Genomic DNA, 17,556 nt, shown 5'->3' on the forward strand with positions numbered 1-17,556 from the left:
CTGTTTCTCTTTCCAGTCGCTGCCTGATCTGCTGGATATGCCCAGCAATTCTTTTTTTGTTTCAGGTCTCCTAGTGTCCTGGCTAACATTCATTCCCAAATCCTTGCTGTTTGAAAATTGGCCACTCCACTGCATTTTGACAATATTACAGTGACTATGCTTCAAAAAGCAGTTCTTGCCATAAAATATTTTGGTACTTTAGGTCACTATTCAATATAAATATAAAACTTTCACTGAGCTGTTATTTATTGAGATGTTAAGAATTAGTTTGATTAATTTGTTTTAATCACCTTGAAAAATTTAGTAATTTACTGTTTTGAGTTAATATTTTATGTAGAGTTTTGGGAAGCTAAGCATTTTAACAAGGGATAATTAAATTGATCCAGGTGACATAAACCCTTTTTATTGCTGTGCTGGATACGTTCATTGATCAGAACACTCATTATGCTGTCAAGCATTCATAAATAGCAAGACTGTTATTGTGATTCAGGATGACATAAAAAGGAATAATCAATAAGGTACATTCAGCAAACAAAGAGTGGGCTGGATTTCTGATCTGCATATGGTTCCTATAACCCACAAAATTATTTATTATTTACTTTAATGCACAAACGTACATATATAGTCCTTTTGTTTTCTTAGTGTATTGTTTAAAGTCAAATACTACAACACAGCATCTGGCCCTTTGGCCCACATTGATGCTGCCATTGTACTAATCTACACCAATCCCATTGACCTGTATTAAGTCCACAGTCCTCTTTGTCACCATGACTGAAGTATCTGCTCAGATGCTTCCAAATGATCGTGAACACTTCTTCACGGAACAAATTACCTCTTGGATTCCTTGTAAAACTTCCCACTGCTAGACCACACCCTCGTAGACACTCCCTCCACGGGAAGTCGATTTTTACCATCTCTCCCCTCAATTATATACACCTCTGTCAGGTTTCCCCTCAGCTTCCAAACCTCCAGGAAAAACAGGCAAGCAGTGAAGGATGAGGCAGAGAAGAACACCCAGCAGACGTTGCCAGTTTTGTCATCTACAATTGGCCTTGCTTAAAAGTGCCGAAATACTCTGGAGGCAACTGCACAGCACTGGAATAATTTATCCACTTACAGGGAAGGAAAGTGCCCATGTCAGTATTGACTAGAGTGAAAAGGAGCAGATAAATGGGCGTGGATATGGTGAACATGTATGATGGCAAAAGGAGGCCAGAGTTGGCATGAACTTGACCTAGTTTGGTGTTTGTCATTTTAGAGATGACAAAATAATTTAAATGTTATGCATTTGTTTAGCAAACTTAAAATGAACTGTTCTCTCTGCAGGTGTCTACATAAGAGGCCTATTTGTCGATGGAGCACGCTGGGACAGGGAGAAACGTAAACTGGCTGAGTCATATCCCAAAATCCTATACGATACAATGCCTGTGGTAAGTTTATTGGGGAGTCAGAGATGGGAATGGGGAGAGTGCAGTAGGGGCAAATGAGGTGATAAGGACAGAGGGGAAGGGGCAAAACTGTTGGGGTTTGGGAGAAAGGGAGTATGAAAGTAGATGCAAAGGGAGAGAGGTGGAAAGAGTGTATAGATGAAGGAGTTAGAGGGGAATGAGGTGGTATGGAGAAAGGTTGTGTGGACAATGGAGGGGAAAGATAGATGAAAGGGATAGGTGCCTTGGAGGCAAGACTGATGACCTGTAAGAATTGGAAGACATGCCTGTCTCCTTCACTTCCTGATACACTGTCCCAGAGCCAATTCCAGTATTTGTAATCTATATTCTACTTTACTTTGACAGATGTGGCTGAAGCCTTGCAGGAAGTCTGAAATTTCTCCACACCAGGTTTACATCGCTCCAGTTTACAAAACCAGCGAGAGAAGGGGTACATTGTCCACCACTGGACATTCCACTAATTTTGTGATTGCAATGAGAATCCCCTCTGATCGGCCTTCTGAACACTGGATTGGTCGTGGCGTTGCTTTACTCTGCCAGCTTAATTCTTAAGAATGTTTTTGTCAGCTATAGCATGTACCTGTTCATAGACAAACTTCATTTTGGATTTGGCAAATGTTGATTTGGTAAAATGTTTAAAATATTTGCTGCAAGTGTATAACAATCAGGATTTCAAGAAACAATGGTTTCCATTTTCCATAAACCTTTCTAATTATTTTTATTGGGATGTTTTGATGATTTAAAAACTTATTATTGAATACACAACAATTACAATAAAAGCAATGGTTTGCATCGTCAGGAATTTATTAAGTAAAACTTCACCAAAGTAACCAGTTTCATTCATACATATTAGTATAATACAGGCTTAGAACATCAAAACTTTTGTTTAGTGATTTATCAAAATGCTTTTTGATTTCACTTGTAACAAACACAAAGTCTATGGTACCTTAACACTGAACTTTTCCCCACTAAACTTCAAAATTAACTGGTCAGGTTCCATAATCTTTGGCTTTAACAATGAATTAAAGTTGAATAATCAATATCCACAAGAATCACGGGTTCCACAACTTACATTTATCATATTTTGGCCAGTTGCACTTGATCACATATGATCGTTTATACATTGATTTACACAGTGACAAAAGGAAATGTCACACAGTGACAGGCTAATGTGGGCATACAAAAATCAACTCCAAACTAACACATACAGCAAGCAATCTAGATGATCACTTAGGACAGTAAACATGGTTCTGAGGTATTACAATCGGGAAGGAATGTTAAAAGTGAATCCAATTGACACCATCAGCAATAATATACACAATTTGTCAAACCTAAATCAGAAATCAGCTGAATTGTGTTGTGTGCAACGCTGAAGATAAGATGTCTTAAAAACAGCACCATGAATCCAGATGGCATTGCAGTTGGTGACTGCCACCCATAAACAAACACCTAACACAAGGCATGCAAAAGTAAGTTCTCCACACAGCTGTTACACATTCATCACTTTTCCTGATCTAATTGTGCTAAATACTTATTCAAGCATTGATTTTGTCTTCACAGATATTTAAAAATGTAATTATTTACGTTTCCATACTGAACCATGGAGTAACCGTGCATCAAACCAACTGACAAAGAGCAGCTGTTGTGGAAAGTAATCTAATGTGCTAACAAATATCACAATTTGCTCTGAAAAATACATGTACCACTGAATTGTTACATACAAGCCAAACAGGACCATACTTCATTTGTCATCAAAACTGTTAAATGTTAGAAGTGGATTACAATTTGATCCTCAAATATAGCAATTATAAGCATGATGGTAAACCCACAGAGCATCCCAGCATTCTGTAGAACAAAATGTCCAATCTTAGCCTTGATACGATTATCCGTTGGACGGTGTAGCATTTCTGGTAACTGAAAATGAAGGGAGGAGAGAAACAATCAGGACTTAATCTGAAACAAGAATTTTCAGCAATACATTTTCCTTGGCAATATTAATTAAAAATTCATGCACATTTTCCCTCCAATCTAAATAAATGCTCATTCACAGTAGAAGTATATAAACGAAGAAATAGTGTTACTAAAAGGCTGGAATAACTCAGTGGGACAGGCAGCATCTCTGGAGAGAAGGAATGGGTGACGTTTTGGGTCGAGACCCTTCTGCAGACGTTTATGATATTCTGCTTTATGATGGGGTATGAATTGTAGAATAACAACAAGCATAAGTAGAACACAAAGTGGAGGAGTAACTCAGTAGGTCAGGCAGCATCTCCAGAGAACATGGATAGGTGACATTTTGGACTCTTCAGTCTCTGAAACGTCGCTTACCCATGTGCTCCAGAGATGCTGTCTGACCCGCTGAGTTACTCCAGCACTCCGTGTTCTGCACAAGATTCCAGTTTCTGTAGTTTTCCGTGTGTCTCTAAGCATACAGTGGCTTGCAAAAGTATTCATACCCCTTGAACTTTTCCACATTTTGTCACGTTACAACCACAAACGTAAATGTATTTTATTGGGATTTTATGTGATAGACCAACACAAAGTGGTGCATAATTGTGAAGTGGAAGGAAAATTATACATGGTTTTCAAATTTTTTTACAAATAAAAAACTGAAAAGTGTGCCGTGCAAAAGTATTCAGCCCCCTTGAGTCAATACTTTGTAGAACCACCTTTCGCTGCAATTACAGCTGCAAGTCTTTTGGGGTATGTCTCTACCAGCTTTGCACATCTAGAGACTGAAATTTTTGCCCATTCTTCTTTGCAAAATAGCTCAAGCTTAGTCAGATTGGATGGAGAGCGTCTGTGAACACCAATTTTCAAGTCTTGCCAGAGATTCTCAATTGGATTTAGGTCTGGACTTTGACTGGGCCATTCTAACACATGAATATGCTTTGACCTAAACCATTCCATTGTAGCTCTGGCTGTATGTTTAGGGTCGTTGTTCTGCTGGAAGGTGAACCTCCGCCCCAGTCTCAAGTCTTTTGCAGACTCTAACAGGTTTTCTTCCAAGATTGCCCTGTATTTGGCTCCATCCATCTTCCCATCAACTCTGACCAGCTTCCCTGTCCCTGCTGAAGAAAAGCATCCCCACAGCATGATGCTGCCACCACCATGTTTCACAGTGTGTTCAGGGTGATGTGCAGTGTTAGTTTTCCGCCACACATAGCGTTTTGCATTTAGGCCAAAAACTTCAATTTTGGTCTCATCTGACCAGAGCACCTTCCTCCACATGTTTGCTGTGTCCCCCACATGGCTTGTGGCAAACTGCAAACGGGACTTCTTATGGCTTTTTTTCCAACAATGGCTTTCTTCTTGCCACTCTTCCATAAAGGCCTGATTTGTGGAGTGCACGACTAATAGTTGTCCTGTGGACAGATTCTCCCACCTGAGCTGTGGATCTCTGCAGCTCTTCCAGAGTTACCATGGGCCTCTTGGCTGCTTCTCTAATCAATGCTCTCCTTGCCCGGCCTGTCAGTTTAGGTGGACGGCCATGTCTTGGTAGGTTTGCAGTTGTGCCATACTCTTTCCATTTTCGGATGATGGATTGAACAGTGCTCCGTGAGATGTTCAAAGCTTGGGATATTTTTTTATAACCTAACCCTGCTTTATACTTCTCCACAACTTTATACCTGACCTGTCTGGTGTGTTCCTTGGGCTTCATGATGCTGTTTGTTCACTAATGTTCTCTAACAAACCTCTGAGGCCTTCACAGAACAGCTGTATTTATACTGAGATTAGATTACACACAAGTGGACTCTATTTACTAATTAGGTGACTTCTGAAGGCAATTGGTTGCACTGGATTTTATTTAGGGGTATCAGAGTAAAGGGGGCTGAATACTTTTGCACGCCACACTTTTCAGTTTTTTATTTGTAAAAAAATTTGAAAACCACGTATCATTTTCCTTCCACTTCACAATTATGCGCCACTTTGTGTTGGTCTATCACATAAAATCCCATTAAAATACATTTACGTTTGTGGTTGTAACGTGACAAAATGTGGAAAAGTTCAAGGGGTATGAATACTTTTGCAAGCCACTGTAGGTAGATGCCACTTGATCCCTCAATTTCAGGTAAACAATTGAACATGAAACTACCAAATCATTCTAAAAACCCATACTGCCCAGGCCTGAATGTCATTTCAGAACAAATACAAAATGCTGGAGTGGGTCAGGCAGCATCTCTGGAGAAAAGGAATAGGTGACGAGACCCTTCTTCAGACTCAATTCAGAACGACCAGTGTGACTCTTAATTGCTGCCTAAAATAATAATAATGGATGGGATTTATATAGCGCCTTTCTAATACTCAAGGCGCTTTACATCGCATTATTCATTCACTCCTCAGTCGCACTCTGTGGTGGTAAGCTACTTCTGTAGCCACAGCTGCCCTGGGGCAGACTGACGGAAGCGTGGCTGCCAATCTGCGCCTACGGCCCCTCCGACCACCACCAGTCACTCGCACACATTCACACACAGGCAAAGGTGGGTGAAGTGTCTTGCCCAAGGACACAACGACAGTATGCACTCCAAGCGGGATTTGAACCGGCTACCTTCCGGTTGCCAGCCGAGCCCATTGTGCCATCTGTCGTCCCGATGGTCTAGCTACCTACTTGGCTTAAAGGCAATTAGGGAAGATCAATATCACTCATCTTTCCAAAGATGTCCATTGAGAAAAAATGCCTTTTTAAAGCCATGTTTGAATTTATCTCCTCCCATTATATAAATCTTCCCTACGTATTCTTTGGTCAATGGTGTCCTCTTGCTCTCATCTCTTCCACCAAAGAGAATAGTTTGTCTTTTTATATTCTGCCTTAACTCATTATGTAGAATTAGAGAGATACAGCACGGAAACAGGCCCAATTAGTTCATGCTGACCACAATGACTAAGACTTCTGCCACATCCCTTTCAAATTTCCCAGCTTCTCCACCCTTTTCCCATGACACATGCATTAGATTCCACAACAATTTAATGCCAAGATATTTTAGTTATAGCCCAATAAGCATTTCATTTCCTTTTGTATTGCCCACCTCTCTATGATATACACATATTTGTAATCTTTAATTCAGTTCTCAACCCTGCCCTGTTACTTTCAAAGATTTATGCACATATGCATAGAGGGCTCTCATTTTATAACACAATGTAACTTTTTTTTAGAACTTTACATTGTTTGACTCCTTGATTAATTTTACCAAAATGTATCAATTAGCATTTTAATCAATAAAATCAATTGGATCTGTTTAATGTCATCTGGTACATTCTGCCCATTCCACCACCTATACATATATATAATCCCCCGAGTACTACCTGCAAACAGACACAAAATGCTGGAGTAACTCAATGGGTTTACGACTGACTAAAGAAGGTTTCTGACCCGAAATATCAACTTATCCTTTCCTGATGATGATGAGATGTTGCCTGACCCGCTGAGTTACTTTGTGGCGCCATCATGTGTCCGAGCCAATTTGGCCTCGAACCGTCCTTCGTCGAGCTCTTGCTCTGGACCTGACATGAACTGGGACAACCAAGCAACGCCGATCTGGATGAACAGCTGATGGGGTGCAGCAGACGACGGAGCTAGTCATCACTTCACAGTCAACAAGTTAACACACACACCTTGCTCTTTTGTACTAATTGCTGAGTTGTATCGTTTAAATATTAAACTGAGTGTTTATACAACACGTGAACCTCTTCAACTTAAGCATTTTGTGTCTATCCTTGGAATAAACCAGCACCTGCAGATCCTTCCTATACATATTATCTGCAAATGTTGTGATCGTTCTCGTTGCAACAAATTCATGAATATAGTTCAGGAAAGTCAGTGATCCCAACACTAATCCCTTAACAGTAGCACTATCTCCATCTTCCTATTTAAACAAACTGTTCACACAGAATCTCCTTTTAGGAGCCGAGCTAATTTCTTACCCATGCAGCCACTGGTATTATTCTGTGGGTTTCAATTTGGTAGACAGCCACTTTATCAAAAATCTTTTAAAGTCTCATTGATCAAATCATTCTCATCAACTCTTTCAGTTCGAATGAAGTTTGTCACGTTGGTCAAAAACTTTGTATAAATTCTTGCTGGCTTCCAATAATTCATACTCATCCAACAAACTGAATTTTGCCCTGGAAATAAAATAAATGGTCTATGGTAGCTCCCCTTTTTTGAACAAGGATGCACCATTTGGTTTTCCGTAGTTCTAAGGTTAAGCCTGCACTTTTGCAACTACAATCCTTTCTTCAGCAATGCAGGATATAACACATCTGGAGCATGATTTAGCTACTGTAAATACCTAACAAAACCTGCATATCTCATTATTTATTTGTAGCTTATCCAGAATTTTGACTAATTTCACTTTTATTATTAATATAGCAGCATCTTCTTCATCTGGAAAAATGAAAATTCCATTAGGTATTTCAGCCATGACCAGTGGGTTCTTGACCACATCAACACATTAAATTCTTCACATATGTTGCAACCAAGATTATTTTCATAAGAATGCTGTAACAATGAAGTTGGTTATTAGTGAATTTTGTACAGATGCCACAAACTTCAGCTTCTAGAAAACATACTGCGCGGCAAGTGTACATAATTAGAATCTCAATAGAACCAGCAAAATGCCTGAAAGAGTGTAGCACAGAACTGCAGATGCTGAATTACACCGAAGATAGACACAAAATGCTGGAGTAATTCAGTGGGACAGGTGGCATCTTTGGAGAAAGAATGGGTAATATTTTGGGTCGGGACCCTTCTTCAGACTGAGAATACGGGGAGAGACAGATTATGGAAGGGTAAGGTGTGAAAACGTCAGATCAAGGGACGATGATCAAGGGAAATGTAGAATGGTCAGGGGAAGCTGACATGTACAATCAGTAAAATGTAATCAGGAGGACAGTGAAACTAGACATGCTTTTGATTAGAGTCAAACTAAATGCTCCCCATATATTACTTTTAATCTGGAAACAAATGCAAGGAGCGATAAGGACAGAATTGTAAAATTCCAACCTTACTGAAGTGCAGTGTACTCATCAATTTTGTTTCGTAAATTTCAAGTGCAATATTCGGACTTATTTTGGTGAACTTTTTACTCATACTTGACAAATGCATTCACTTTACCAGGAACTCCTCTGGCAGGAGACTGCATGTCATCTCTATGGATGAAAGCACACGTTAAATAGCCAAACCTACGGAAGCTCAGCTGGAGTTTGTACTGACAGTGGATTATGCATGCCGTACATGCCGTAATTAGATTAAGATAATTCTTCTTTTCAAACAATGCATTTTTCTCCTCTGATGTCCAAAGGCCAGACAGAGCAGCTGCTCAATATTAACAAAGACAAATTGAAATCTTTCAACTTCCTAGTTGGGAGTAAGGCAATCTAAGTAGTTTAGCACGAGCAGAAATGTATTAGATTTCAATGCAGGTAATAATACATCCTCTCTAAATTCTTACAATTAGTACCCTTCTGAGAGCCCTGCAAGATCAGGTTCAAGGCCAGGTCCATTTTTGGTGCTTAATCTGAATTCTGCGTTTCTAATCTGGTTTTCTTGAACATATCAGAGGGTTTTCAATATAGTTACACTCGTTTCAACAAAACCATTTTCAGCGGGTCTTAGCGTTTAATGCAAAACAACTGCCTGGAGGCAAATGGCAGCTCTTTTACTTTCATCACTGTGTGGCCTTTGCAGAAAAACATATTGCACAAATAATCCTGCAGATTTCATAAAACATTAACTGTAGCACACATGATCCTTGACGTTACTTTCATGTCAACGAGTTATAATTTTGTTTTTCCTATTCATAATTTTTCCTTCTGCAGAGAAAATGTAACTGAAATTTCTGCAGCAGATGTAACTTATCAGTGCTTACTGCAGACTGAAATAAAACTTGGTTGTAACTCACACCATTACATATGGGGAAATATGGATAATGTTTGAAAAATATTAGCTAGCAAACATAAAGACATTTGGGACTAGAGATAATGGCATTCAGTATTTGAGTAATAAATGCTGTGTTGTGATGACCTGCCTCTAATCTGTGCTGATCCAACAGTCGAAATTTTGTTATTTCCTTTTACTGAGCAGGATGAGGGTCAAAAACAGGCATTGGAAACCATTTGTTGCATATTAAAGGGATCTACTGGTGGATTCTGGCCCACCTTGATCCTCCTATTCCCCGTCCCAGGCCATTTGCTGGCATAGCAGGAAAGCAGCAGTAAATCTTCTATTTAAGCAAGCAGTGGAAATGAGACTGGCAAGTGGGGTCAGGTTTAGCAACAGGTTAGAGGATCAATTTTCTTTGAAACGCTCTGGTTATGTGCGGATTGGTTGACTGCTCAATACCTTGGGAGTCTTTTCTGCTTTTGATTATGGTACTTTTAATTTGTACTGTAAAGCGCTCAAAACCTAAGTAACATTCTAAGACTAAGCAGATACGGGGTAACGTCTTTGCATTAGAAATGTATCTAACTGAAGAGCAAATCAGAAAATGAAATGGAAAAACATCAGAAAACAATGAAACAAAGATAACTATTGAATTGTAATATCTTCAATAAGATGAAATTATAGAACGCTATTCTTTTGATATGATATAATTGAAAACTGATGAATATGAAAACAAAAATAATAATAATTTCTTAGTGGTGTTCAAATATTCAAACAAAGTCATTTAATGACCTGTATACTTTATTACCTCTTTGAATCACTGACATTGTTTTCCAATTGAAGGTCTTTTCAATTTGTTTTCAAAAAATTGGAGCTAATTTATAGCAATCTGTGGGCTCGGCAGGTTCCAGTCCTCTTGAAAGAGACAAGTTGGGATTTCCACCAAACCTCTCCCACTGAGTGCCAGCATCTGCTTCACCAATATAGTCTCTCGAACAGCAAGGAGAGAACATGCATATGGTGCAAGCGTGATATTGGACTGAATCTACAATACCAACTACTATCAGAGGAGGTGGAACTTGAATGGAGAGCTTTACTTGAAATTATAACACAGCTTCAAAATCAGAGTTCAGGTGCTAACATTGTTTAGCATCTGAGGAGGAGAGATATCTACCGCTGTGGACTTTCTCTCCTTCTATAAAAGGCTTCAATTGACATCAGGATCTTTCTACACTCTCCTCAAGGTGCATCAGGACTGGACTCTGCTTTCCCGCCTCACTCCTTTGCTTCAAACTCTCAGCGCAGGGTGGAGGCAGAGGGGTGGTAATTAATAACACAATAAGAAATAATCTTCCAGAAAATAAAATACTGCAGATCCATAAAGCTTTTGCATGAGTTTTATGACCTGGAGAATGTTCATCTTGCGTTCAACTTTCTTGCAAACTTGATGGAAAAATCATTAAATGCATTTCCTCTAAACTAATTCAACCAAATCAGCATGCACATAATGAGAGAGATGTTGGTGAGCAGTAGAGGAAGAACACTTATCTCAATTGAATGTGGGCATTTGGAAGGTTTTAATTGCACTTTTAATTTTCCTGTTCATTTCAAAATTGGCAATTAAAATAACTGCTAAACTACATAGTAAATTTAGCATGAAATGAAAAAAAGGAACCGCTAAAAACAAGTTGAGCACTTTAGACAGGTTAAAGAAAATTGCGTCTAATCCAACATAGTGACGTGATTTGGAGCAAGAACAGAGGCTGTTCATTTTTCATTCCCCACAGCTTGGATTTGGAGTAAATTGTAATGTGAATTCTTAATGTCTATAACCAATTTGTATACATATTACAATTTACTTAAATTGCTAATAAAGCACACACTTAATTTACCACAAGTTTAGGTATTGCAATAAAAACTTCCAGTATAAACAAGTTCCATGCATTATTAATTTCAAAGAATGTTTTTAAGTATGCTGATTTATTAAAACTCTGTAAGCTACATTACAATTAAGTTTTATTTAGTTACTGAAGAGCATATCTTGTTAAAGTACAATTACACGGAATGTATTGTCCACTCTTACTCACCATATCCACCAATGCCACATATAGGAACATTCCTGCAGTGATGGCAAAGATCCACTGGGTTAAATTCGCAGTATATTGTCCTACAGTTATACCTATCACTACACCAACATAGGCAAGCAGAGCTGACATGAGGTTGTAAACGATAGCTTGTTTCACAGACATCCCCGCATTAATCAAAACAGCAAAATCACCTGGAGTGGAGACAAAAATTAAACATTACAAAGCTGCAAGGCCTATGTTTTAACTGTTGTCAGTTCCATTTGATTTACATCAGATAACTGCTCACGTACAATTCAACTACCTTTATTACAGAAATCCTTTAACTTCCCACCACTGTGCATGATCTAATCACAAGGTGACCCCATAAACAAGGAGGGAGAAATATGTATTTGGTGTTCAACATGTAGATCTTCTTCATGTGTCAAGAAGCACATGAGGGGAACTCTGAAAAGTAACAACTTCCCTGCATGTGTTGCAGGTACATCCAGCTCCGAGAGAGAAGCCTTAATGTTACCCCTGTTATATTTCCATGTGCTCTTCATCTGAACCAAGTTCACAAAAGTAAAATGATTATAGACACAAAATAGTGGAGTAACTCAGTGGGGCAGGCAGCATCTCTGTAGAGAAGGAATGGGTGACGTTTCAGGTCGAGACCCTTCTTCAGATCTTCTATCCAGAGATGCTGCCTGTCCCACTCCAGCTTTTTGTGTCTATCTTCAGCTTTTTGTGCCTATCTTTGGTGTAATCCAGCATCTGCAGTTCGTTCCTATACAGTAAAATACCCTTCATTGCTTCATGATATTCACTGAAAAATGGTGAATGTCATGACACCACCATGGCAGTGATGCTCCACACACAGGTTAAATTGTTGTGGGTGGTTTATTGTGTCATTAACTCACAGAAAGAGCTGGTTTTCCTGCATAGTACACAGTGTAATGTATGGAGAAATGTGATATGCCAACTTTCCCAAAATACAGCTGTAATGCCTGTTGTAAAGCGAGGTTAGGGTGGGGTGGGGAGTTTGTATGAAACCCCCGAAGCTAAAGAATGAAGAATCTTAAGAGAGAAGACATCTAAGTGGCAACAATGAAGGGTGTTGGCAACTGTGGGACAAGGCTTAAAGGCAATGAAAATAGAAAAGATTAATAGCAAATGACATTGAAAGACTTGGTAGCTTTGCAACACAAAATTAATGATGTAGCTGAATTTTACAGAGTGCAGAAGGTAGGAATAGAAATACATCCAAAAATCAACCCCAAAGTTATGTTCCGTTGATGATCAGTATCATGTATCAGTAAAACAGAGCTGTATACATAACGTAAATATCAGTAATGCATGCCACTTAAAGAGCTCGAGTTAACTGATCTAGGTAAATGATTATACATTTGTTATGAAGTGTGTGCTTTCTTTAAACTTCCATTATTTTAATACTGTACATGCCAATGGAAGGAAAGACAACAATGGGAGATATAGCCCTTCAATTTTTTTCAGTTCTTGCCTATATTAGGCATTACAGGCATTAGATTCCAAAATATTATTTCCAAATAAGGTACATAATCAACAACAGGATGAGGATTGTGCATACCTTTCTGACAGAGCAACATGCAGGTTCAGAGAGACTTGACATAATCTGTATTAAGCATATACAGCTTCCATTTTGTTTCAGCTGGCACTTTGATTGAATTGTAATGTAATGGTAATGCTTTAATTTCAGTAACTCAAACTAAACACTAATTTGCTATTTGTGTATTCTACAGAGTACAGTAGACAAATAGCAAATACATTTAACAGCTCTGAAGCCCAGAAAATAACACAGGTGCTAGTTATTTATTTGGCTGCAAAAATAATTATTTTAGGATCAATACATCATTTTCCCACAGCCAACAAGGAAGGTATTTTTAGTGCGATAAAATTATTAATGTTTTACCTCCCACAAGACAAATGGCTTATATATTACTCACACTGTAACATCTGTAATTAAGTAATGAAAATCCTCATCCCTAATTTTTCAGAATCCTTAGTTAGACTTTTGGCGTAACAGCTAGTCTCTGCTATTAAATAGTGTAGTTCTCTCCTCTCAAAATTCATTTTGGGAGACAGAAACAACATGGAATGAAGGACAGTCTGATGAGAATTGAAGACTTAACATTAAATCAGGGAGAGAAGGAATTTGAACACTTTTGTTCTTATTATCCTTTAGGGTAGAAGGAGAATGGGAAGTTAGCTTTTAAAATGCACCTCCTACACTCGATTTTTATTCACGGCAGGCAGACATTTCAGCATTCTCCATAGCAAGATTCAAGAGAGTTTATTGTCATGTGTCCCTGATAGGACACTGAAATTCTTGCTTTGCTTCAGCACAACAGAACATAGAAGGCATAGCAGGTGACAGAACAACATTTTTAATAATACTACTTTATTAACAAGGGAAGAATTGAGGCAATTACAGAAGCGTTTGTGGAAATAAATCAATGTTATTCCATTTTAAATGACGAGATGGATTTGCTGAAGATCAATATTTTGTCTAACTTACACTATTGCAATATAATGTTGCATTTGAAGTGTGGAACCTAATCCTGGATCTTGAAACCGTTTTACGTCCACCGCCAAGTGGAAACAGGGCAGACACAATGTCACTAACTACGTGCTATTCTGATATTTCCCTAGATAATACCAACACTGAAAAAAGGTCAAAAGAAGCAGATTCCAGAGATACAAGTAGTGGATTAAAAAAACCTTTTGAGGCTCCTCACAAATCCCTTGTTTTACTAAGTAGTTGTGTAGATACAATAAAAATGATGTTCCATCCAATTATGAGTAACACTGCCAAAGGGAATGAAATATTCAGTATTTTTTTAATAACTGCATACTTTTGCCAACCATAAATAAGAAACAAAGGCTGACAGAGCATGCAAAATGATGACAAATTTGACAAAAATCCTTGGGTCCAGACCAAATATAAAAACAGTTGCACAAATTTTGAGTTCAATCTATGGCTATAACAAAACATTCCCATTACAGAAACTATGGGAAATGAAAGTGCATAAAACTGCATTTTGCTGAGACAACTACTAAAAAGTGATCTGCAAGCCCTTAAGCCAACGGATTTATACTGCAGAGAAGTGCTGGCAGCAGAATTGTCCTTTAACTTTTTGTGTTGTTAGCATATTGAAGTCAACTCTAAGCGTTGTCAATTTCCCTGAGTTGACGGCAACCAGCTGGTTGGGGCTTGACCTTCGCCGCAAACATGGGGTTTGGTCAAGGCTAACGGAGGAACTACTTCATGGACAGGGATGCCTTCATTAAGCAAAGATGCTGGCTTGGATGCACAGTACAAAGTTCACTGACATTAACTGGTGGAAGACAGGATACACTCCCTGACATTTTTCATCCTTTAAATTGGTTAATATTCACAAAGAAGATGAATTTCCCTCTTACACTGCTACGAATCAGTACAAAAATGGCCCAAGGAATAGATAACATTTTCCCAGTAAATGGTTCACCTGGAAACTATTCAAAGTCTTTAGTTGGAGAAAAAGGGTCTCGACCCGAAACGGCACCCATTCCTTCTTTCCAGAGATGCTGTCTGTCCTGCTGTTACTCCAGCATTTTGTGTCTAAATTCAAAGTCTTTAAGTTGGATAGAGGATGGTGAGGAAATGGTAGAGGCAGGTACAATTATGATATTTAAGCACTACTTGGATAGATAGATGTATAGGAAAGGTTTGGAGGGATATCGGTCAGGCACAGGCAAGTTGCACATGGATGAGTTGTGTCAAAGGGTTTGTTTCTGTGGTGTGCAGATCTATGAATCTAATTTTTCCCAAACTTCTGTGGATGAAAAGATCCCAAGAAACAAGCCTGGTAACCTCCAACTAGCTCACCCAAATCAACAAAAGCAGCTTTCACCTACGAATAACCGTGGCTGTTGGGTGATGGGGAGTGGAGGAGAATATTCTCGGGTGGTTGAATATTTTTTGGGTGGATTCTAAAGGTAGCACTTGCATAAAAATAAATAATTTTCTAAATTCCTTTACATTTGTCACACATTTAACAAACTCAAATCTCATAATTACATCTCCTACAATGCTCTAAACTGTTCTGGCATGACAAAGAGAGCTCTGTTACTTTATTGCATTGAAGCTTAGACCTTGCTAATGCAATTGGAGATTAAACCCACTACCCCCAAACAAGGGTCTCCACCGGAAACATCACCCATTCCTTCTCTCCAGAATCTGCCTGCCCCGCTGTTATTCCAGCTGTATGCATCTATCTTCGGTTTAAACCAGCATCTGCAGTTCCATCCTGCACACCCCAATATTACTTCTCTTTTCCCACTTTCTTCCCCCAACTACAATCAGTCTGAAGAAGAGTGCTGACCCAACATGTTTCTTGTCCATTCCTTCCACAAACTTCATCTACTGCATCCAGTGTTCCCGACATGGCCTCCTATACATTGGCGAGACCAAGTGTAGACTTGGCAACCGTTTCACCAATTACTTGTATTTGATCCGCCAAAGCCTGCGGAAACTCACCATTCTAACTCCCCTTCCCATTAGGACTTTTCTGTCACGGGCCTCCTCTAATGCCAGGGTGAGGCCACGTGCAAACTGGACAATTAGCATATTTTATTCCACTTGGATAGTTTACAACCCAATGGCATGAATGTTGAATTTTTAAACATTAGATAACCCTCTACAAACCATCCTGACTCTCCTTTGTTCCCCCATAACCCCCCCCCCTCCTGAGCCACAGCTGACATTGCTCCTACCTCCCCCCTTCCCACATTCCCTCTCCTAGCATCACGATTTGCAACTCTCTAATCCTTTTGTCTCGTCTAGGGTCTTGGCCAAGCATTTGCCTTATCCTTGCCTATGTTCACCTATGATCAGTTTTGTCCTGAGCCACCACTCTTCTAGCTCCTCCCCCCCAAACCCTGCAATCACCGAAGAAGAGTCCCGACCCGAAACGTCACCTATCCATGTTCTCCAGGGATGCTGCCTGATCCGCTGAATTACTCCAGTATTTTGTTTCGGTCCCTCCTCAAACCCACAAAGTTCCTGCAGCAATGTTTTATCTCATCCCCTTACATATACATCGTGCTTATCCAGATCTTCATTAATCACTACATGAAGGAATTCCATGTTGCAACCTTCATCAAAAGGACTTTTTTTTCCTAATCTCTATCCTCAGTTAATTTGTCACGTTTTACTGATTTCCTCCCAGAGCAAGCATTGTTACTACCCACTATCAAAATCTTCCATTTAGTGTCATCTCAAGATTTCTCTTTGCTGGTGGAATTAATCACACTATCTCATTTTCATCCCTAGCATCATCCATAATGCATGCTCAATACGTCTTAAATCCTTCCTAAAATAGGTTACTCAAAACTGAACTGTGTGCTTTTAAGTTCCTTTGAATTTGGAATTTATTTATTGAGGTTAGCAAAATATGGCGGTTTCCTTTTAAACAGTGAAATTGCAAGACAATTTATTCAAACAGGATACATGGCAAAATAAATACCTAGCTCGTGAGGAAGCTCATGACAAAACACAGCGATAGACGTACTCAGTCCTCCTGAGTTGGAAGCACTGAAGGCAGCTCCTAGAGGGAAGAAAAAAAAGCTCGAAGTTCAACAGTATACAAGATATGCACCACGCAACTGCATTTATTAGTCAGATTTGATGGAAACAATATATGCCAGTGCATAATTAACAATATCTGAACCATTAAAATCTCAAACCTTGCATTTGTTAACAGCTGCAATGCATTTAGAGGGATCTCGTGGATACGAAAAGCACAATATTTACTTAGCTTTAATGCAAAATTTGTGGCAAAGTTGAAAGTACTTGCTAGTGAGTTTTAAGATTACCATCAGAATAAAAGTGATTATTCAGAATGTATCACAGTTCACAATTACATTTTAGCTGCAAGTATAAAGAGCATTCACATTAGGTATGTCTCACTGGTGCTAAACCATTTTACAAAATACAGTAGTTGTTGACAAATCCATGAATCCTCAATATTGGAGCGTACGGATTGTTAGTGGGTTTATAAAATGGCCATTTTGTGTTTACTCAGAGTATACTAGAAATATTTTTTAATTCTGTAATTTCCAAAACGCTTTCTTAAATTGAGTA

The 17,556-nt window shown here is 38.9% G+C and overlaps 2 protein-coding genes across 2 annotated transcripts in view; one reads left to right on the forward strand and one right to left on the reverse strand.

The window, feature by feature from the left end:
- Positions 1 to 2,169, forward strand: part of dnah7 (dynein axonemal heavy chain 7) — a 234,157-nt gene extending 231,988 nt beyond the window's left edge. Inside the window, exons 63-64 of the mRNA XM_033023735.1 lie at positions 1,327 to 1,430; positions 1,794 to 2,169. Coding sequence (XP_032879626.1) covers positions 1,327 to 1,430; positions 1,794 to 2,000 — 311 coding nt within the window. The 3' untranslated portion in view covers positions 2,001 to 2,169. The remainder of the gene's footprint in view (positions 1 to 1,326; positions 1,431 to 1,793) is intronic.
- Positions 2,170 to 2,234: 65 nt separating this feature from the next.
- slc39a10 (solute carrier family 39 member 10) overlaps positions 2,235 to 17,556 on the reverse strand; it is a 60,694-nt gene continuing 45,372 nt past the window's right edge. The window contains exons 8-10 of the mRNA XM_033023736.1: positions 16,940 to 17,020; positions 11,418 to 11,608; positions 2,235 to 3,362 (exon numbers count right to left, since the gene is read on the reverse strand). Coding sequence (XP_032879627.1) covers positions 3,216 to 3,362; positions 11,418 to 11,608; positions 16,940 to 17,020 — 419 coding nt within the window. The 3' untranslated portion in view covers positions 2,235 to 3,215. The remainder of the gene's footprint in view (positions 3,363 to 11,417; positions 11,609 to 16,939; positions 17,021 to 17,556) is intronic.

Source organism: Amblyraja radiata, chromosome 7, assembly GCF_010909765.2.
Source record: "Amblyraja radiata isolate CabotCenter1 chromosome 7, sAmbRad1.1.pri, whole genome shotgun sequence".
NCBI lineage: Eukaryota > Metazoa > Chordata > Chondrichthyes > Rajiformes > Rajidae > Amblyraja > Amblyraja radiata.